This window comes from Conger conger, chromosome 1, assembly GCF_963514075.1.
Source record: "Conger conger chromosome 1, fConCon1.1, whole genome shotgun sequence".
In the NCBI taxonomy this organism is placed as follows: domain Eukaryota; kingdom Metazoa; phylum Chordata; class Actinopteri; order Anguilliformes; family Congridae; genus Conger; species Conger conger.
In genome coordinates this window covers 68,018,606-68,040,744 of record NC_083760.1, presented here as the reverse complement: position 1 = coordinate 68,040,744, position 22,139 = coordinate 68,018,606, and the positions used below count along the sequence as shown (strand labels likewise).

The following is a 22,139-nucleotide window of genomic DNA, read 5'->3' as shown; positions in this document are numbered from 1 at the left end:
CTGTCCAAACCGCACTCACACATAAACACCATGCATGCAGCCCTTTAGAGGAAGAATGTGGGTAGTTTCTCAGATGGTCCAGCCATACACAGTACTCACACAATCATACACATGCATGCACACAGTGCACGCACTAGAACATATCATGATATCAACCGCACTTTACTTGGCTGGCCCGATTATTGAATTTAATATAATGGAATACCTTCATTGCCTTTTCTGGAATTTCTTTCACATTCAAGAGGATCGCATTCACATCAAAACAGTGAAAATGTGATATTTCACATTTAAGTCATTATACAGTTACATGCCATACAGTGCTATAAGAGTCATGGTAATGTATGCTCAGTAAAAAGTACTTAACAATAATAAATAGTCCCAAATGGAAATAGCTAAATGGTAACAGAAAATGTGCACGTAATGAATTGCATCTGCAAGTGTGGACCACACTGTGAGAGTGTCAGCTGTTTCACATCTTTGTGTGAAGAGCAAGGGCACGTGTTGTAGCGGTTCGCTCGTTTCAGCCAATCACGGCGCTGTGGCCATAAACCATCCTGATTGGCTCGAACAAATTTGCCAACACAGTAGCCTCGCCCATTTTTAAGTTCCTGTTCCATCACTTCTCCATCGCTGCCCACAGGTATTCTTTAGAAGTGGTGGTATTAGTGTCATCCCTCACTCAAATTAAATATTGATATCATCCACTGTCACCTCAGTGAAGGGCAGCCTTAGTATGTGGATAAGAGGAACCGTCAGCAGGATATGAGAGAGTATTGGCCTGTACAGAGCGGCTAGCTGTGCGCACGGTGAGGATGTTTACAGATCCCCTCACAACCTCGCTGCCCTCGCTGCAGGACAGGACCTCGCGCCAGGCTTCCCCCCCTCCCCTCCCCGCCCGACGCCGGCCAGTCCCCCCCTCCCCTCCCCGCCCGACGGCGGCCGGTCTGTCCGTGCGCACTCCGCCCCGTGTTTGACTTGGCGGGAGCCTCTCCCAGTTCAGTGGGACCCCTAATTCAATCACTGTGTGAAAATCCAAACCTCTGGATGTCCCCACAAGAGAAATAACAAACCTCTTCTGAGGCCTGGGTCTCAAACACAACGATAGGAGAGGGGGCTGCTGAGCACGCCGTCGTGTCTGTGCGTGTGCACGTCAGGAGTAGAAGTGTCTGTAGAAGTCTGGAGAAGTGGAGAAGTGTTGTTGACTGGTTGAAATGGAAAACTCAGGCCTTAGGAAAAACAAGCATCAAATATTAAGTTTATTCATTGACTTTTGTTTTTGTTTTGTGTGGTTCTTTATTCGCACCATATATACATTTTCTTTTAAGTGCACTGTAAAACCCATCAGATTTAAACTCTCTCCTTCTCTTGGTCTGTATGTGTGCCTATCTCTTTTTATCATTTCAGTTCTATCCATGTCTCTGCTTCTATTGATTTCTCGGACTATCACTTTTGATTTCTCTCGCTCTGTCTGTCTGTCTGTCTCTATTATAGTGTATGTGTGTATCTCTGTATTTCTATTTTATCTCTCTCTCTCTCTCCCGCTGTCATTATCAAAGTCATTTTCATTTCAATCACTTTTCTTTCTGCTCCTCATTTATTTTCTGTTTGTTCTCTAGACTGATGATGAAGAGGACGGTGAGGTATGTGTGTGGGGATATGTGTGTGTGCCAGTGTTTGAGTTTTTGTGAATGTGGTGTGGAGTATGCATAGTGTTAGCTCTCTAATCCTAGATTTTAATTAATTAAATTTCACATCCCCCCTGTTCTGTTCTCCTCATTTGTGTTTGGAATGTCTTTTTCCTCATTTGTTTGTTTTTGCATTGTATCACGCTAATCAGATATACAACCATGGTTTTTCAATTGTACTAACCAGCCACCCTGAGGTAGTCCTGAACTTTAACATGAGCTTTAACATGGTTTCTGTCTGCCTGTGGTCTGTGGAGTTTGGATGCTTACTGGGCATGCCAGAATGTTAAATACAGAGGACTGAAAAAGAGGCTTCTTTTCAGACATTTGCACATTTTGTTTCACGTATGCCTTTTGGGTTGTTGTAGCCTTCATATAATTTGCATTTAAAGATCGATGACCAAAACAAACGTCACTAGCTTTGACCTGCAGTACATTGGAAATACCTCCAGATGGTGCCACAGAGGTGCTATAATCATTATGGTGAAACACAGATATTTTAGGATGCAATTTGTTGGCCCATTTTAAGTTAAACTTGAAATAATATTTAGAGAGGCAAAGAAGAAGAAGTACTCAATTTATGAATCAAAGTAGTATTCTTTACAGTAAAAAATATTGAAACTGCTAACAGCAGAAATTATCAACAAAATATTATTTTATTAAGTATTTCACAGATTAACTAATTTGGCAACAGTTTAACAGAGTGTACAACAGAGTGTAAATATGAGTTCAACATTCAGTATATACAGACACATACCATAGCCTGTGCCAGACTAGTAGTAGGCGAACAGTTTTTTCCATCAGTTTTTCATTCTCACTCAAGCATGTTCACATGCCTTGTGGCACAGTTGATCATAAACATCACAGAATGCAAGTTGCTGAACTCATTATAGAGCACATAGCATATTATAAATGCAGGCCTCTTCTGCAGATCTAACTGCATATGCCCTTAAATTGACTGCATTCTCATGAGTCCTGCACAATGTCAGGATCTGATTTCATACCACTTGCTATAGACAGCTTCCCATTTCATATTTCATTTCATATCATCATCATTCTGCTAGATCCCGAATCAGCAGTGTGGAAAGCCATCTACATACAATAACCGCACGCTCTCCACCAATAATATTTTTCATATCTCAGGGTGACTGTTTACGCAGTGACCGGGTAAATAGAGTCTTCCCCTGGTGCTTTTCCACATGACTCTAATTATACCAGCACCTCAAAGCTGGACAGTAATTGGATCTTGTTAGGGAAGCATTGGAACCCGGACCAATCTAATAATAGCTTTCAGGCCTGCGGAAGCAGAGAGGGAAGGAGGAGGTGTGTGTGTGTGTGTGTGTGTGTGTGTGTGTGAGAGAGAGAGAGAGAGAGAGAGAGAGAGTGTGTGTGTGTGTGTGTGAGTGAGTGTGTGTGTGTGAGAGAGAGTTTGTGTGTGTGAGTGAGTGTGTGTGAGTGTGTGTGTGTGTGTGTGTGAGAGAGAGAGAGAGTGTGTGTGTGTGTGTGTGTGAGTGAGTGAGTGTATGTATGTGTGTGTGTGTTTGTGTGTGTGTATGAGAGTGTGTGTGCGTGTATGCGTGTGTGAGTGTGTGTGTGTGTGTGTGTGTGTGCTTGAGTGTGTGTGTGAGTGTGGGTGAGTGTGTATATGCGTGTGTGAGTGTGTGTGTGTGAGCGTGCGTGTGTGTGTGTGAGCGTGTGTGTATGCATGTGTGAGTGTGTGTGTGGCTCCACTCAGATCAGGGTTGAGTGCCTGTATCAGATCGGAGATGTAGGTGAGGAACACAAATTGCAAACAGCAGCCCGGGGGGTGGGTATCTCCGGCGAAGCGCTCGGTGGTGTAACCCGACCCTCCCGGTTCCGCGGCGTGCCATCGGGGCGGACGCCAGCCCGCGCTCAGCCCAAAGCCGGGCCTGGATCGGATGACCCCGCGCTCTTTTCTTCTCCATCGGTTCAAGATGTGCACCGTGCTGTCGACAGCACTTACAAACGTGCAAAGAAATGTGCGCTTCGTTTGGGCTGTCAGTGACGGTTTCTCATCGCGCACAGCCTGGAAGTTCAGAGGAGGGCCGCCCATATGGCGCCCATAACTGTGGAGATGTTTTTAAGGCTCACCAGACAAGGTTGGAGGACATTGCAGTCTTCAGTAATTAACTGATTTTACCAAATTACATCTAAATCAACATAATGTGTTGACATAATGTAACTAATATTACAATAATACTGACCTAATGACGATTTTATTATATTTCAACGGAGCACCATTTTTTACTTTAAATATGATTTTTTAATTTTTTGCAAGTTCATTCACAAGTTATGATGACTAAATTATTCACTAAAATCTATTATTCAAGACAACAAGGTTTTGCATACCAGATTTTATCAGATCACGGTGTATTGATTCAGAACACCCCAAAATCTGTAATGCCCCTGAAACATAGTGATCATATGTGTAATTTTTATTTAATAGATTTTCTTGCAGCACAGGCACGGGCAATAGTCACTCACTCACTAGTCATTAGAATTGAAGAGTTTAGAAGAAGTCTAGCAAGTAGATTCTAACTGGCTTTAAAATGGGTTTTGATTGGCCATTGCTTTGAAATTGGGTTCTGATTGGCCATTGCTTAGAAAGCGGATTCTGATTGGCCATTGCTTTAAAAGTGGGTTCTGATTGGCCATTGCTGGAGCGATGAGGGAGAGAAGTTGAGAAGTGACTCTTGTTTGTCTCTCTGTCCCCTCCCCACATGTAGAGCGGGAAATTCGGCAGTTCCTCCACAGCGGAGCAGGACGGGCAGTCTCAGGGCCTGCAGTACGCAGAGGACGCTGCAGAGCACGAGAACATGAAGGCAGTGCTGAAGAGCAGCCTGCAGGGCGGCGACAGTGGGACCGTCGTACCTGGCCTGCGGACACGCACCAGAGCCAACCGAGGTGAGAGCTTCACACTTTACTTTTCACTTTTTCACTCTTTCTTTTACAGGCGAGATCTGTTTGGTTCATTCTTCAATTTCCTAACATCATTCATCAATAATAAACAAATCATTTCTTATTTAGCTTTTATGCAAAGTGACTTAAAGTTGATTAGACTAAGGGCAATCCCCCCTGGAGCAATGCGGGGCTAAGGGCCTTGCTCAAGGGCCCAACAGCTACACAGATCTTACTATGGCTACACTGGGGCTTGAACCACCAACCTTCCAGGTCCCAGTCATGCCACTAGGCTACAGGCTGTCCCTTTCAGGATATCACCTCAGGACACGCCCTGCAACAAATCCAGATGAACAGAGTGTAACACTGGGGGCTTTGAGCTTCCACACAGGGCATGTGAACCATGACTGTCACATGACTGAAGGACTCTGGGGAGTGTAGTCCGTGTAGGGTTGTGATTGGCTCCTCCGCTCCTCCCTGCAGGACGCTTGGGCTTGTGGGCGTCAGTGAACGACGAATCGCCTAACGCCACAGACGACGCCGCGGACGAGATCATGGAGCGCATCGTGAAGTCGGCCACGCAGGGCCCGAGCCAGCGCACCCAGCCGCGCGAGAGGAAGCGGTCCCGCGCCAACCGCAAGTCACGTGAGTCACACCCTGACTCTGCTCTGTCTGCACACACATCACCTGAGTCACGCCCCGAGGACGCTGGAGCACACTGACTCTTCTGTCTGCACACATCACCTGAGTCACGCTGGAGCACACTGACTCTTCTGTCTGCACACACTTCTGGGTTAATTAATAAAGAGCAACTATAAACCCTATAACCTAATCTAGTCCGCTATTGACTTTAAATTCCATTGTTTTTCTCATATTATTCTAATCTCTGTTAGACTGTGAGCTTGCAGTACAGAAGTACAGGACTGTTATTTCCGTAGTCTCTCAGCTGTTCTTATACGGATGGAGACGGGATAGGGAGCTTGTGGCTTTGCGTGGCTGTTTTGCGCTGAGATCGGAGAAGAAAGGACATGCTTTCCTATGCGTTTGCTAAATATGCAATTCACCTAAGTAATTACACTGTAGTAAGAACTTTGTAACTGCTGTGCAACCACACATTGGTACTATGCTATGCACTATATAATTTGTGTAATTACAAATGTATGGGGTTGGTTTTGGGGTTAGATTTAGATTTGTAGTCTGTGGTCTGGTTAAGGGTAGAGTTTAGTTTATTCTGATAATCTATATAATTTCCAAAACCAAAAATGTGTGTTACTGATTGCTTTCTATATACTGTAGATGCATACATACACTTGTTGTTGGAATGTATTTCCACTGGGGAAATATCTTGGTTCATGTGTTACATGAATTCCTCTTGTAGAGCATGTGCAAATAGTGCAGATGATGATGGTGATGAAGATGATGGTTTCTCTCGTCCACACAGTGAGGAGGACGCTGAAGAGCGGGCTGACTCCTGAGGAGGCCCAAGCCCTGGGTCTCGCCAGCGGTTCAGAGATGCAGGTGTGAGAGGGGACTGGGTCCAGCAGCACACAGAAGTACCCCGGAATCTCCCCACACCCCTTTCTGCCCCTCACAAGTATTCTGCCCTCTCCACCCACCTCCAACCCCATCTCTTCACGCTTTTGGGTCACTGTGGCTGAAGAAGTGTGTTGTCATTTCTTTCTCCTTGTTCCGGGAGAAAAGCATGGTTTGTCAAAAAGAGAGAAAGGATGGTAGATGAAACCCTGGGGGGAGGGGGGTGGAAGTGGTTTATGGGTCACAAAGAGTATAAATGGGGTGACAATGCGCAAAGACGTTTGAAAAACATGGTTTAGCTGACAGATGCCCTTATGGAGAGGAAATTAACGGGCTTACGGTCCTGCTAATTCAGTAACCCAGTTGTATGGCTGGTTTTACAGTGGATGGGATGTGCAGAAGATGCTGGGCTTCAGAGTCCAGCCGCTCCAACTCAGGATTCATATGTGATCCCCAGGATCCCCAGTGCAGTGTGTTGATCTCTGGATTCACTTTGAATCTAGAAATGTGGCCCACGCTCCCTTAGGTATCAGAGGGGTATCAAATGTTTTTTTACAATAGTGATGTGTGGTCCTCCAGGTAACAGTTATAGTTTTTAAAGTGCTTTTACTAGCACTGCCTCAATATTTACATAGGGATTAGAGAAATAGAATTGTCAGTCACATCTGTTGAAGCCATTTCACATTATTTATTACTGCTTTAGCATCGGAAGAAAAATACATTGGACCCCTTTGGCCCTGAAGATCATTGCTGTTGGAAATTGTCTTGCCCTGGATTTGCAGTGCTCCACTGTATGGCGTTTGTGTAAACAGTAGTGGTATACTTGCTCTGAACGCACATGCGGGAGTTGGATAAAAAGATGATGAATTGAACAAAAATATGCCTATTAATATTAGTCTTGGCAGGATTAAATAGTTTTCAATTTGACAGTTAACATTGCCAAAACTTGTTGCTCATCAGGTCCCCCTTCAGTTAGTAGGATACCCGTAGTCTACCTGCACAAGTCTTCCTCAATGGCAGTGTGAGTTTTTCTGGTGCAGGTCAGTGAAACATAGCAGCAGCTTGTTTTCCGGAATTGGCAGTGAGCATGCTCAGGGCATTCCAAACTGGGAGAAAATGGGGTATATTCTTAGTCCTACACGGGATGAAAAAAAATGTTTCACTTACTACAGTTTGACTTTACTAAATTTCACTCTACATTGTACAAAAATTTTATAAAACTGCATTCAGTTTTCATGTCAAAATTACTTGAGTTTATTTTTTACTATTTAAGGGTATTAGTCCAACATGATGGTTAGCTAATGTTTAGCTAATACTATTTCTACTTAGCGTGTAATAAATGGTTGCTGCAGTTTACTGTATATGTGAAAGGATCAAATTGGAAACATATGTAATGCTAGAAGGAGGGAAAAAGGAATGAGATAAAAATGTATCTGAAAACCTCAACCTCATTCTTCATTTCATGAGCCAAACACCCCACACCAGCAGAGACATTCAAAAATAGAATGTTTTCAGTTCCTCCAAATGTGAACCTGAGCTCTGAAATGTTTAACCACGATTGGTACAGAATAATGGAACATAATTCCATGTGTTTGGTCTTCAAACTGTCATGTTTATCAATGGCTATTTGTTCCACCAAGCAGTATGAGATTTGCGAAAACAGCATCTATTGCTGCTCACTAATATACATTGAGTCCTGCCAAGTCTAAATGTTTTTAGAGATAGTTTTCTGTTGGTACACAGGTCACCCCAGCAATTTCTAATCAGTCTGTCCAAAATGAAGCACAGCGTCGACCTTGGGATGTCTTTTTACGACACCCTTCTAAAAAGTATTTGAAAGAGTAGGTGTTGAATGGAAGCTGGAGTCTGGAAAGCGACCTTGAATTTCAATAGAAGTAACAGGGGCAGGAAAGAAGGTTGAAGAGAAGGGCCATTTTAATGTACATTGGGTTCTCTTTTTTTTTCTTTTCTTTTTCTGGTGGTCGTGCCCAGCCGCACGCAAACATACACCCAGCACCACCCCAGGTTATGTCAGGCACTGGTGGAAGGCTTTAGAACAGAAAAAAAGCACAAATATATCTACATTTAAGTGTCAAGTGGGAGGGTCAGAAGGTTGTGATTTGTTCAGCAGTATAGCGCACAGCAGACATGGTGTAATTACATGATTTAAGATTACAAACAGACATGGTGGTGGAGATCTTCTGAATGTCCACAGCTTTCAGGCTCCCATCAGCATAGTGACACCCACCCCGCACACCACCTTTATTAGTAGGCAACAAAACAGAAATCCTACATTCTGCACCACTTACACTTTAGACCACTTAGATTGTACTCTGGAGTCTTCAACAGATGTGTACATTGCTTTTGTGAAATGCCATCTGACTGATTACTGACAAAAGGCTTACAATACTGGGCATGTATGTGTACCACCTGCGGCCTGCCCCTGTCAGAACAGTGTGTAACATTGACACATTACTTTATCCTCTTTTGGCATATGCTGATATCCACATTTTTTCTAGCTTTTTGTCCTTTGTGTTCTTTTTCCTCATAGGCTTGGAGTTAGGTTGCCTAGCATCACAAGCGCATTACATCTGTGTGCAGAATATTGGGTTTCTTCAACCTTGTAAATGTCATCATTATTTTGATAATGTGATTAAACACTCAGTTATGTGACAGCCAATCAGGGAGAGGTGTGGGAGGAGGCAGACAGAGCGATGCACAATTGGACCACTGTATACATCTGGGTTACGACCATTATCTTTGATGCTGCAGAAAAGATGATTGACCATTTGACCTCTCTGAAAACTGTAAGGTCACAGAGCACAGTGAATAACTGAGGCTAAGCAAGCAGCTGGGATCTGTGGCCTTCATTCAGCAGATGGGTCAATGGTCAGATTAACATTGGGCCCAAGAACTTTAATGACTCAGTGAGGGGTTGGGATTGGAGAGTAAAATGTTGGAGATTAATATTAGCTCCTCCCACTGTGTGGAAGTGATAGAAAAATCTTGAGTATTTAAACAACATCAGGAGAATTTACAAAACTGTTTTGCTGTTTGTTTGTTTTTTTTGATAGAAACTAATTTGAAGGGCTTTAGATGACCGAGTGCCTTTCTCTATTTATTCAGCCATGTTCAGGGAGAAATGTGAGTGGATGTAATCTTCTGTAATGTAAGGGCTGGCTGAGATCTGGGTGGCTCCTGATCCCAGAATCAGACAGTCAGAAAATCAGACTTCAAAAGGTCATTCAACCGCTGTGAGTTTTATCTTTTTTTCCTTTTCTAACTCCACAGAGTTAAAGTATTCTGCTAGTTATGGTAAAGGAACTAAATCTCAAATTAGCCTTTTACTGCTGTTGTGTTTTGTTTTGTTTTTTTGGACAAAAAATGGTTTTAGTAAACTTTTTTGGAATTATTTATCGTGAAGAATTATTCACACTCTTGACTGCACAACACTTGATAAACAAACAAGTCACTTCGCTAAACGGCACTACGTTCATTCTTTTTGCTTTTTTATTTTCATGGAGGACAGTACTGTTCTGATAGTACTGATAGTGTAGTGTGTACTGTCCAGCACCTTATTCACCATTTGTAGCATGAGATTTCTATTAAATAAAAATAGCAAGAGTATTATTAATGAGCAAGAAAGTAAGGCAGTGTCTTCAGTAACATTTTCTGATGAGAATTGTAAAATGGAAGCGATAATAAAATGTAAAGTTAAAATGAAAAACTGTAGACGCAAAAGGACAAATACTGTAAAATTATGTAAATGTCACTCCGTGTTTTATTTTTGTTTCTTTTTCAATGTTTGTATTTTGTGTAGAATAGTGTATAATAGGCAAAAATAGCAGTGTTATTCTGTGAATTGTAATTTAAAGACAAAAGAAACAAGCCATGCATGGTTAACAAGAGATACTGATGTGTCGCTAATTCTAGAGTTAAAGGGCGGCTCTTTTATGTTTCATTTTGACGTTCAGTTTTTTTTTTTTTCTTTTTTTTTTTTTTTTTGCTTCGGTTACATTTGTGTTTTTACTCTGCATGGACTTGAAACATGTTTAGGAAGATGTAATCAGTTCACTGTCCTTGCACTCGTGAAGCCTTAGAAAGCCTTTGGTTCCATTGCACTTCTCTATGAAAAACAGAAGTCAGGTTCCCAAACTCACACAAGCTGAATTTCCCCCATTGCTGCCAGTGCCATGTTAGGGCAATGTGGGGACTGGACTAGGAATTCATCCAAACAGTGAACTCTTATTGCTTCTGTACCCACCACTTAAGAAACAATATGTATACACATCTTGCAATAAAATGCTCTTATGAAGCAATTAGAAAAAATGGCTGTGAATGTGGTCTTTCTTTATTCTCTGGTTGAATGACATCATGACGAGAAGGGACACAACAAGAGAGCAATGGAAAGTAGACTATCTCAATTATTACATGGGGCACCTCAAAGAAAATGATTTGTTCCTGGTTACACCATGATCATGTACAGATGCACGGTCTAGACTGCCTGTATGCCAGTCCAGAGTGGCAGACTGACATTGGTAGTCACTAGTGTGGCTCAGTAAACAAATAGAGCATCACATATCAGGGCAAGGTCAACTAATGGCTGGAACTGTTCACTGGATTTAGTGAGGTGCTGTAAACATTATTGCTCTTATTATGCAGTTGACATTTGGAATCTTTTTACAGCCATTTTGGAGACATAATCATCAGGCAGGCAAACAAACCCCTCCAAGCATTACAAAATAGCTAAGGCCACTAAGTGAAGGAAATGGACACCCAGCCGATACCCACAGCGAGGCTCCACGACTCAACGTTTCCTTCAGAAATCACCTCCAATCATGTCCAATTTCAGCATGAGTCCTGGAAGGCAATGTATAAATATGAATCCTAATGAAAAGATAATACCCTGCAGTCTTTCTGGTGATTCATTACCTCCTAAATTTTGTTCAGTCCTAACAACACTGAATCCCCAATCATTATTTTAAAAGTATGTTTGGATATAATAATGAGGTAATAACAAGAGATTTGGATGTCTGCTGATTTCAGATTTTATTTCAGGAGTCACAAATATTGGTTTCTGCAAGCATGCAATCAAAGGGAGGAATGAGACCAAAGAAAATGTACAGTTTGTCTTCTGCTCAAGCACATATCCTGGATTGTGCATATGTTTGTCTATAACCAGGGCTTTCCTGTTGAGTGTAGACACCAGACTAAAATAAGAATAGGGTGAAATTTATGTCAGCACTGTCTTCACATCTGAATTATATTGTTATAAAACATGAAAACTGGTGTAAAATAAAAAGATGTTAAACATCTATTGAGTCATGATGCAGTTGTTTGTGCTTTCCATCCAATCAGATATCACCAAAATGTTGTACACAAAAGTCACAAACTTACACAATGGATTTTTTACTATAACGTTTTTTCCTGAAGCTATACCACAGGTAATATCTCTTTTTTTTTGCCTATTGAGGCTGATAAATGGTGATTCGTGTTTTAATAATAGCCCTTTAATTTAGTTTGTTGGAAAATGGTACCAGTAATGCTAAATTGTGTTATAAAGAATAGTATGAATCACCAATACTGATGTCCGGTGACTAATACACTTTGTTCTGCATTCAGTTATCATATAGCAGTATGACATCATTGAATAAATTAATGGACAAATTAATGAATAAATTAGCAAAACCAAGCAATGTGTCACCCCAGGATAAGGATTTATTTTCACTTTTGTTAACTGTGTTTATTCATCCAAAACTGTCACATACCATATAAATATCAAACAATATTAATGTAATTTAATTTCTTTGTATTTAAATTGAGTATTATAGTATCATAAGAAATTTTGAATGACAAAAGAAAATCACCATATTGATAATTATAATTATGCATGACATTCTCTATAGGGCCTGATAAAATGTTGTTATCAATGATTATTATTTTAGCTTTTATGAGCAAGATTTTTTTTTTATATAAGATATCTTTTTGCTATTTACATTTTGTATACACTATCTGCATTCAATTTGTAGGCTGAAATTGGTTGTGAGAAACTAAGGGTTTTGGCAGTGAACGAAAGAGAAAATATTAAGTGCACTATACAGTAGTAGTTAATGCAATGTTTATGACAGACTATAATTAATTAGTCTTTAAGACAGAATGGTGATTCATGTGTGACACCAGTGGCAGATGTGTTGTGCTGGGCATCTGTGTCATACAGTTGGTTTTGGCACTGTACAAGTAAATGGACCATGTAACGTGCAAGTCTCAGCTAAACAAACATCAACTCAGTTCTGTAAGGACTAAGATATTAAACAGTATATAACATACAAATCTGAAGTGCACATTTAACATAATTAAACATCTTAAATTAACTGACTGGTGTTGTCATTGTACGATATGGTTTGTGTGTACTGTATGTTTATTGTAAGTTTATTGTCAGTAATAATTGTCATGAGAAAAAAAAAAGTATTCCTTTCATGCAAAGGTATTGTATTGTTTGAAAAAGAATCCAATCATGAAAGTATTGTGTTTGCCGTGTAGTTCGACTGCCATCATCTGGAAAATGAGTGCATTGCATATTTCCCTGCATTACTAATTGACTTCTATTAGCATAACATCGTATTTGTAAAGAATGTTCAGGAAATTTCTGACACTCTTAAGTACCTCACATTTGTAAAAAGTAACAGAGAGCATAAACGTTTAAAAGTGGCCTCCGTTGGGACATGCCTCAAATCTTCTGGCTGTTTGTCCAGCAATTTCGCACATAATTAAAAGCAGATTCACCACATTTTGTTTTTATTCTAGGAACTGCAGACTGGTTACAGAGATCTGAGAATTGGGATAATGTATTGTGTTTCGTAGTCTTTGTTCAGCATTCTGAATGTTTTCGTTTTTTTAGGGGGGGCGTGAAAAAGACCCGAAAAGAACACAACAGAAAATCAGAGCGCTCATACCCAGCGAAAATATATCTCTGAAATATATCACTGGCTATTTATTGAGATGCATCGTGATTAAGAGCATTTTGGCCCTATACGTTGTATGAACATCGACGATTACTAGATTCACCAGTTAAATTCATTAGGCTGCAAGACGGTTCACAAACATTAAAGGCACGAAAATTTCCCAGTTGTTACAGTGAAGTTCCTTTCAGAATTTCGGTACTCGAACACACCCCTCCACATGTAGCACACAAAGTTGCACCCAATCAGGAGTTTAAGCCGCTGTGAAGTAGCTCGGTATGATCCCAACCAATAGGCTCATACGCCGTCTCTTCTGCGAGGCCTGCGCAGCGTCCTCGGTGGATAGATTCTAGCTAACTCGATTGTATCGCTTTTCCCTTGCAGCTATTTAGCGAGCCAGCTAGGCTAACGTTACAGTGATCAACGGAGTTTGCGGAATCGCTCTTAACTATTGAAGCTAGCTTGTTTCGCCTGTTATTTCTGTCGGTGGATACTCCTACCGCGTTGCGTCTGGAGAGGCCAATGCAATAAAAACACAAACAGACTGCTTGTCTATATTTTAAAATGTCGGCGTTTTCCGAGGCCGCTTTAGAAAAGAAACTCTCGGAGCTCAGCAATTCGCAGCAAAGCGTTCAGACACTGTCGTTATGGCTAATCCACCACAGAAAACACTCGAAAACCATCGTTACGGTTTGGTACAACGAGCTGAAAAAAGGTAACGTTGCATTCATGGTATACTGCCGTGTCTGACGAATGAAATGGGCAACCAGTTGGCTATGTTGTTAGCTGTAACGTTAGCTTGTATGATTCTAGACGCAAAATTGAGACTTACGGCATTTGTTTTGAATGTGTTGTGTTATTGTTGCAAGCTAGCTAGCGTTAGCCTAACCCTAACGCGTGTGAGCAGATGCATGTTAGCTAGCTCTCCATGTATTCAGCAAACTAACATTACACACCATCAGTTTGATAGTCAAGCATGCATATCTAGCTAACTAGGTTCTAGCTAGATGGCTTGTGTTGCTATCCTAAGTTACCAGAACAGTTTCTCTGTGAATGCTTGGAGCCAACTAAGCTAGCTAATCTAGTTAGGGTTACATTTGCGAATTGTTTGTGAGTCACTGTATCATGTTGTTGCCCTGTATGTTCAGGCACCACGGACCTGTGCAGTTTTGCGTGTTATGTTATGGATGTAGGCCTTGTTGGAACGTTGAAGCATATAGCGAAGTGGTTAGATTATTTTTAGTTCTAGCTAACCTAGTAGCGATTGTACTTTCTACTCAACCACCACGACGTGTAACGTATTATGACGTAGGTAGGAGTAGAGCTACTTCGTTGCTCGACAGTACTGAAGGGTCTACCATTGCAGCACCTGCGGACTTTCCATCATCCTTTTTCGTTGTCTTTGTGAAAAAAAAAGAAAGAAAAAAAACCACTCAGCGTCATGAAACACCTTGGAAATCTGAATCAATGGCCATTCATTTAGCTACCATATTATCCCTTGCCCATTGTATTGTAAGGCGAGTAAATTCGAATGATTTAAGTAAGTTAAATTGCAATAAAAACACACAGGGCACTGGTGATAACGTCATTACTACAAATCATGAATCATTTTCACAACTGGACCACATCCATTATACTTAAAAAAGAAATAAAAACAAGATAAGAAAATATTTGGAGCAAATCTGATGGGTTGTATGAAATTATATGGGTATTGGTACCACAGGGTTGTATGATATATATATTGTAACTGATCATGTTACTGTTTGCTTGCCAATTAGATGTGTGGAGCAGCCTTACACAAGTCTGGTTACTCAAATTAAATATGTGTGCAAGTATCAGGAGAAGGTATCTTGCTGGTTATTTGCTTGCCTTTTATGTAGTTTTAAGCACCGATTTTTCACCTACTTGGCAGGAAAATACCTTATGTTATGACTGATCTACATATTTATACATCACTTCGTTTAGAGCATTGCACTTTACTGGCCTAATAAGTGAGGTGTAGTAAGTAGGCTATTTTCCATCCAGTTTGAAATGTTTCATGATCATTTTAATGCAGGTGATATTGTCAAGATATGTCATTCAACGAAAATGTAAATCAGCCTGCGGCAGGTTGGACTGAATTGTATCTGTGGACCTCAACGCTCCTGTCTGAACCTGCACTGAGAGAGGCCCTCTCTACCAACATGCAGTCCAACATGGAGTTCAGCTCCCTGATAGGACCCTTTCACCTGTGCTTTTACCCTTATGAATAAAGTTTAAAAAGGTGGATCGTACTCTCTCTTCACTTCGAGAATTCTTCTATATTTATGTTTTTGGTTATACATCTGGTGTATAGTCCATAAATATTTTGACAATGGTTCGATTTATGTTCCTTTCGGCTTTGTACTCCTGCACATTGGATTGGATGAAACTGTGAGTATGAGGTTAAAGTGCATACTGTCACCCTGAGTGTTAACAGCCGTATCGGGTGATCTGTGTAGGAATTATATCCATTACTTCCCTTTTTATGGGTAGATAGTTGCATTTATATTGTACTGGAATTAAAGGTGACAGTCTGAACTTTGACCACATGTTCATTGTTTAATTTCAAAATCAGTGCGCTGGAGTACGGGGCCATATGAGCTAAGAATTGTACTGTGCAAATACTTATGTGCTGCACTCTATTTATTTATTTTTGCCTCCTGAAGGCTGCTGACATGCTTTATTATACCAATAGTGCACTCAGTAAGACGTGCACATAGACATGCTTAACACGTTTGGGAGAAGCAGCATTCTACATTTGTTGCGTGCCTTACACTTGGTTTGTATGGTCTGCATTCTCCCAGTGGTTAAATGTATACCCACAGTGCAACATGGAAGGTAAAAATAATTGGGACCATGATGATTTAGACTCACTACCACTGGGAAAATAATGGTTCATTAAGCGAATCGTACAAAATGATTGCACTGTCATTCTGAATGCGCTTTTCTTTGCAAGATATACATTTGTTTTCTAAAGAATCCTGACAAGGAGGATGAAGATGAGGTTACATAAAATGTTGAAGAATTGAATTCAGAATGGCTAGTATTTGCAGACCTTCACAAACTACAGAAAGGAATGTGCAGTGCTCTTAGTTTAAATGCCACTTCCAAAAGCCAACTGACTTTTATGTTCCATATGTGATGCTATATATGTTTGGCAATGACTGGAAAGTTGTGGAACTACTCGTATGTCTCTTTGTTTAAGCTTAGGACCTGTCAGGACCTTGGGACCTCTGATATGAAGCAGTCACTTAGCTAATATCGCTAGGGGAGGTACTTATATTAGCCCCTTTGGGTTTCTTACCTCTGCTGTACTGTCTCTCTAATGTATTATCTATGATAGTCTTTTAACCTTGTGTGCTAAAAAACTAAAACAGGTTAGTGTACCATACGTGTGAATGGAGATGTATGTAATTTCTATAAAAAATGTTTCTGTGCGTTTGATTTAAATGGCAAAATCATATGACAAAAATACTCTAAAAGTGTATCCATACTATTAAAGTCAGGCTCCCTTTCTGTCTGCACCCTTATTGCATTGCAGGATTAGGACTTAGGTACACCACATTTCTGCAAGATTACTACTTGTTAGGCCTACATTTACATTCTCATGGGAATTGTGAAAATCATGCAAATATGGTGGTGTTAAATATGCATTTCTCTCTACTGCCACACCTGTCTGATTTATAACCATTAACTAGCAGGTGGCTCACTCCCACTGGTTTGGGGCAGCAGCCATGGGAAAATGACAGATGCAAAAAAATAAAAGTGCTGCAAAATAAACCCAGGTTTTGTGGAAGGAATGATGTACATGATTTTGTGGGTTATTCTGTTGGTCTTGTACAGTTTCAAATGTAATAAATTAATTTTATTAAACAAGTTGAAACTCCTGTTCTATGCGGGGAAAATAATCTGTATACTACCAAAACAGTTTATTTTTCATATGCACCTATCGCTGTTCTCAACATATTTTGTGTTCAGATGTGAATGGTGTACTGAATTTTTGTAGTACCTAGATAGATGGTATGTTGACAATTCAAAGTAAAGTACAGTAAGAAATAGGCTAACCTGTCAGTCTTTAACACAGTGACTGAATCAGTCAGTTTAAGCACCATTTAAACTTAGTTGAATGCAGAACCTTGCAGATTATCCGTAAAATATCACAAATATTCTTTACCATATTGAAAAGAAAAAAAGATTCTCAGTGGGAGTTGAACCGTTTGGTCGCCCCTGTATAGTTCACTGAGTGTGGAGCTAAAAAACCCGAACAGCAATGCAAGAAAGTAGCTCTCCTCATCGTCATGCTTAGAGTATAAGTGGCACGCACAGGGTTTTGGGACACTGGAGGGAGAAAATCTCTTCAGACACTGGTTCACCAGGGTCCGCAAGTTGCCACAGTGATGGATGTGGGGTGGGCGTGGGATTAGAAAATAAAGCATCTCATGAGGAAGGCAATGTTCTCCAGAGGAAATATGCCTTGTTTTTATCTGTAGAAGAAGGGTATAATTAGGATATGTATTTTTAATCACACAGATACGCACACACATATGTCTGTAAGCAAGGTTTTATACTGAGTAAACCACAGAACACACACACAACCACAATGCCGCAGTCCTTTTTACTATTGTATGTGACAGTTTATGGGACACTTTTTGAAGCACAGTCTTTTCACCATGTTCCTGTGTGTGTGTGTTTATCTTTCCCTGCCTCCAGCCAAGGTTGCACGTAAGCTGACCTTTCTGTACCTGGCCAATGACGTCATCCAGAACAGCAAGCGGAAAGGGCCTGAGTTCACAGACGACTTTGCGCCTGTCATTGTAGATGCTTTTAAACACGTGTCCAGGTGAGTGGGCATGCTGAGTACCCTTCTATTCTCCACACAGAATAACATTTCGTATAATATAGTGTTATTTTATAGGACCTTGGGCATGTATTCCTAATTCCTAACACTGCATGGACATAATGCATTGTAGGGCACTGAGGTTTATGTATATTGATGATAAAAATGGGATTTTTCACAGAAAGTCTCTGTTGGGTCGTGTCAAGTGGTAATCTTTTTAGCAGGAACAGCACATAGTGTGTTTTAGGGGGTGCTCTTTGGCTTGATATGTGAACATAGAGGATGGATTGTATACCATTATTTCTCCCCCTCTATAGTGAGTGTGAAGGGGACTGCAAGAAACAGCTGGGTCGGGTTCTGAGCATCTGGCAGGAGAGGGCAGTGTATGAAAACGATCTGCTGGACAAGCTGGCACAGGTCCTGCGTAAGTACCGACCCAGGACCGACTGAACCAGAACCGGACTGAACCTGAACCAGACTCAACCAGAACCAGACTGACCCAGGACCCGCTTTTTGTTCCTCTCACACTGCCTTGTTTCTGTTTTTAGCCACAACTGTCTTTCCAGTAGGCATTTAGAGCTTAATGCATAAAGGTAATTTATGCCGCTTTTTAATTTCACACTATTACTAACAGCCTTACCTACCCCTTAGTTCAGTTCCCTAAATATGTGATCCATTGTTGTCCTCACACACTTTCCCTGTGGAAAGATGACCACTTTAGTGATTTTGATTGTTGCTGAGAGGGTGATGTAATGGCTGATTGTTGTGACTGTTGACTATCTGCAGGTGTTTATCTTCTTTGCAGATGGGGAGAAGAAGCCCAAGAAGCGGCCCTATGAAGAGATCCAGCTGGACCACGGTGACTTCCCCTGTCAGAGCTCACCAGAAGAGCCCCCGCAGGTACTGAGCTATACCACGCACAGCCACAGGGGGGTGCTGTGGGCCTATTGAAGCCATCTCGCACCATCCTCAGTCCGGTTCCACTCACAGGCCGTTTCTCAGCATTTCAGCTCTCATTCCTTTTTGTGTGCTTTATAGATCCTGTGCTGTGAGAATTCCTTTACCTGTGTTTTAATGGTGAGTCACAAAGCCTAGTTAAAAAGCCGTGTTCCCTCTGTGTGCCCAGACGTCGGAGCTGATCAGGGCCTTGCAGGAGCTGGAGAACGCAGCGTCTGGAGACGCCACGGTGCGACAGCGCATCTCCTCCCTCCCTCCGGAGGTCCTGGACACCTCGCTGCTGAACAGGATCACCGGTATGCAGACACACACCCAACTCCTCTTAGAGCTGCTTCAAACCCCGCCAAAAAGTGACATAAGCCCTTCTTTACAATTTATGGTTGTGAATACCCATTTCTGCAATTAATATGGTTCCCCCACATGATACAGTCACAATTGGATTTGCAACCACAATTAATTATAATTAAGAAAAGCAAACGGGTATGAATTATGATTTGATGAATAGAACTGGTACCACTCATATTTGACAAGCAGGAATACCTTTAATGTCTTTCCCATGTCAATCCTCTCACCCCTCCCTAATAGGACTTAGGTACACCACATTTCTGCTAGTTCTCCGCTGGTATATGCAAAATCCAGAAAGGACTATGCCCTGAAGAAACAGGCATGGAGAGCAGAAGTCAGATGAAGTTTGCATGTTTTAAAAGCCTAACTCAGTCTCTGGGTGGACAGACAAAGAGTCCGGGGAGCGTCTGTCACGGCTGGTGGAGGAGGCGTGTCTGCTTCTGGCTGACTACAACGGCCGATTGGCTGCGGAGATCGACGACCGGAGACAGCTGACACGCACGCTGGCCTCGTTTCTGCAGAGCCAACGGGACGGCCTGGCTGAGAAAGAGCAGAAACTGGAAGTGCGTACACGTCCTGTAGTTTCATTCCCAATGTTCTGCATCCTAAATCGCAGGTTCAGCCGCTCAGCTCAGCTCGGTCAGGGCTTCATTCCAGAAATTTAGGTCGGGTTACGTACTTAGATCACAGGGTCATGTTGACATGTTCCAAAAGTTACAAAACAAAAAATAAATCCTTTGGTAATATTGGCAGAATTTTCATGCCTCAAGCTTTCCACCTATAGTATGTGTAATAGGCAAACCTTCACCAAAGCCGACACAATGAAGACAAGAACCTTTTGTCCTGCCCTGTTGTCTTTGAATTAAACCTAGCCTTGATCCATAGAGTAAGTCCTAAAGAAAGGAAATGCAGTTAAAACAGGAACCTTCCAGAATCTACCCAAGTTCTTCAAAGCATGCGTTTGCATTGGGGGCGCTATGGCGACGAGGAGTGAGTGACAGGGCGCTCTCCTGCTGTGTTGCAGGAGTACAAGCACAAGCTGGCGCGGGTGTCGCAGGTGCGCAAGGAGCTGCGCTCGCGTTTGAGCAGCCTGCCCGACCTCTCCCTGCTGCCCAGCGTGACGGGCGGACGGCTGAACCTGCCCTCCTCCGGAGACCAGTACACCTCTGACTGACGCTCCACGTCACACCCCACCCCCCCCTGGCGAGCGCGGCTCAGAGAGGGCCCGGTCGGAAGTGAAGTCCAGGGCAGGAATTTGGAAAGCGCCGCTCGCTTTCGGACTTCATCTCCCACCATAAGCTGTGAGAACACATCGCCTGTTGAACTCAACCCCCTCTCTCCGATTGGCTCTCCCTACCCATGCGGTCTTTTATCTTCTGTCCCTCCTTTTATCCTTCCTGTGTCTTAGTCACCCCCCCCCCCCCCCCCCCCCACAACTCTGAGCAACCTGTACACCCCCTAGTTTCTCCCTGCATTTTAATCTGAAGTGGATGTAGAAAAATTAGAGAAAAAATAACATGGAAAAATGTACAATTTAAGTCAGTGCAGTGCAGCATACATACATATTCAGTTGCAGTATTTTATTATAAATGTTGCTTTAGAATTGCTGTGATCTATGATTCATCACTGTATGTATATGTGTGTTATCCAGATACTATATAATTGGGTCATTACTTCACCCCCACTGAAGAAAACAAGCAACTTTATTTTTACCTCAAATTGGAACGTTTTGAATGAGTTGAAACTGTTTTAACTATAAGGCCTTTGCGTATTAAAAATGAAGGTGAAATTTTAGACAGCACTGACTCCTTTTTCCACTACAGTAGATGAGAGGGAGAAAAAAAACTTTCTCTGGAAAATACTGGCCTACGTTGCAAAAATTATTTATATTATGTAAAACTGAACCAAGTTGTTTGTTGTTAGTCATTTGAAAGTAAAACTGCTGAATATATGTAGCAATTGACCAAAATAGTCCATACAGTAATCAAGCTTTATTATTTTTGTAAAAAAACAAAATGAGTAAAAATACAGCTGGTCATTTAACAGTGCCAGTTTTTTTTACAGAAACTATTGAATTAAAAACGGTATTGAGCCCTGTGAATATCCATAGTAGATAGCCCATGATGCTCACCTATTGGTTTCAGCTTTTGTTTCCTGCAAGTTTGTATTAAAGCATAAATGTCTGTGGACTCACTATTAATTTACGCCTTACTTTTAAACTCTAGCCACTGTTGTACAGTAGCCAGTTCTGACATGTTGTTACACTTAAAGAACTCATTGTATTTGGGACACCATACTAATTTATGGCATTCATTTGCAAAATGTTACTTCAAAATGTAATGTGTGGGTTTATCAGAAAAAAAAGAAATATTCTGGAAGCTTCTGTCCCTGTCACTCCAGTGTTGTTAATGTATTCATTTTAGCCACATGTACTGTATAAAGTGAAATGTGAGACCCTGTGATATTTGGCACGTTCTCTTTAAAAAGGTACAATCTCACTACTCCTGGATACAAGCTAAAACACAATATCTTGTCTTTTTGTCCAGAAAGACTACATTTACCCTCTTGGCTTCTTCTAATTCCATCTCATAACATTTATTTTTCTACAGAACAGGTACAAGGTGAAAAAAAACCCATGTATAAATTTAACAAAAAAAAAAAACATATCAGTTGTGAAATTGATAATTCATTGTCAGTTCATATTTAAAGGTAACATTCATACAAACATTCTATCACATCTACTACTGTAGAAGCAGTCCCTGAATGGTACGCATGCCTCATACATTTTGAACATCGAATGTCCTCATTTAAAAAAACAAAAAACATTTCAACAATTGTTTTTGTGTTCCCATGTACAGCATGTTTCCTGACCTGAACTGTAGT

General features: G+C 41.3%; 2 protein-coding genes across 4 annotated transcripts in view; both read left to right on the top strand.

The window, feature by feature from the left end:
• Positions 1–10,466, top strand: part of fhod3b (formin homology 2 domain containing 3b) — a 166,599-nt gene extending 156,133 nt beyond the window's left edge. For all 3 annotated transcript variants that reach the window (XM_061245151.1, XM_061245143.1, XM_061245132.1), the window contains 4 exons: positions 1,617–1,640; positions 4,433–4,610; positions 5,088–5,249; positions 6,046–10,466. In XM_061245151.1, coding sequence (XP_061101135.1) covers positions 1,617–1,640; positions 4,433–4,610; positions 5,088–5,249; positions 6,046–6,128 — 447 coding nt within the window. In that variant the 3' untranslated portion in view covers positions 6,129–10,466. The remainder of the gene's footprint in view (positions 1–1,616; positions 1,641–4,432; positions 4,611–5,087; positions 5,250–6,045) is intronic.
• Positions 10,467–13,412: 2,946 nt separating this feature from the next.
• LOC133127220 (regulation of nuclear pre-mRNA domain-containing protein 1A-like) lies at positions 13,413–21,718 on the top strand. The gene is made up of 7 exons (XM_061239941.1): positions 13,413–13,811; positions 17,828–17,957; positions 18,272–18,378; positions 18,760–18,854; positions 19,081–19,207; positions 19,644–19,819; positions 20,281–21,718. The coding sequence occupies exons 1-7, from the start codon at positions 13,661–13,663 to the stop codon at positions 20,428–20,430; spliced, it is 936 nt and encodes a 311-aa protein (XP_061095925.1). The 5' UTR covers positions 13,413–13,660; the 3' UTR covers positions 20,431–21,718.
• Positions 21,719–22,139: the final 421 nt, after the last annotated feature.

What these genes read in the sequence shown, in the direction of transcription:
- LOC133127220 (XM_061239941.1), top strand. Translation starts at nt 13,661, where the DNA reads ATGTCGGCGTTTTCCGAGGCCGCTTTAGAAAAGAAACTCTCGGAGCTC. An exon ending in GCTGCTGAACAGGATCACCG is followed by an intron (nt 19,208 to 19,643) that starts GTATGCAGACAC and finishes CTGGGTGGACAG; the next exon opens with ACAAAGAGTCCGGGGAGCGT. An exon ending in AGAAAGAGCAGAAACTGGAA is followed by an intron (nt 19,820 to 20,280) that starts GTGCGTACACGT and finishes GCTGTGTTGCAG; the next exon opens with GAGTACAAGCACAAGCTGGC.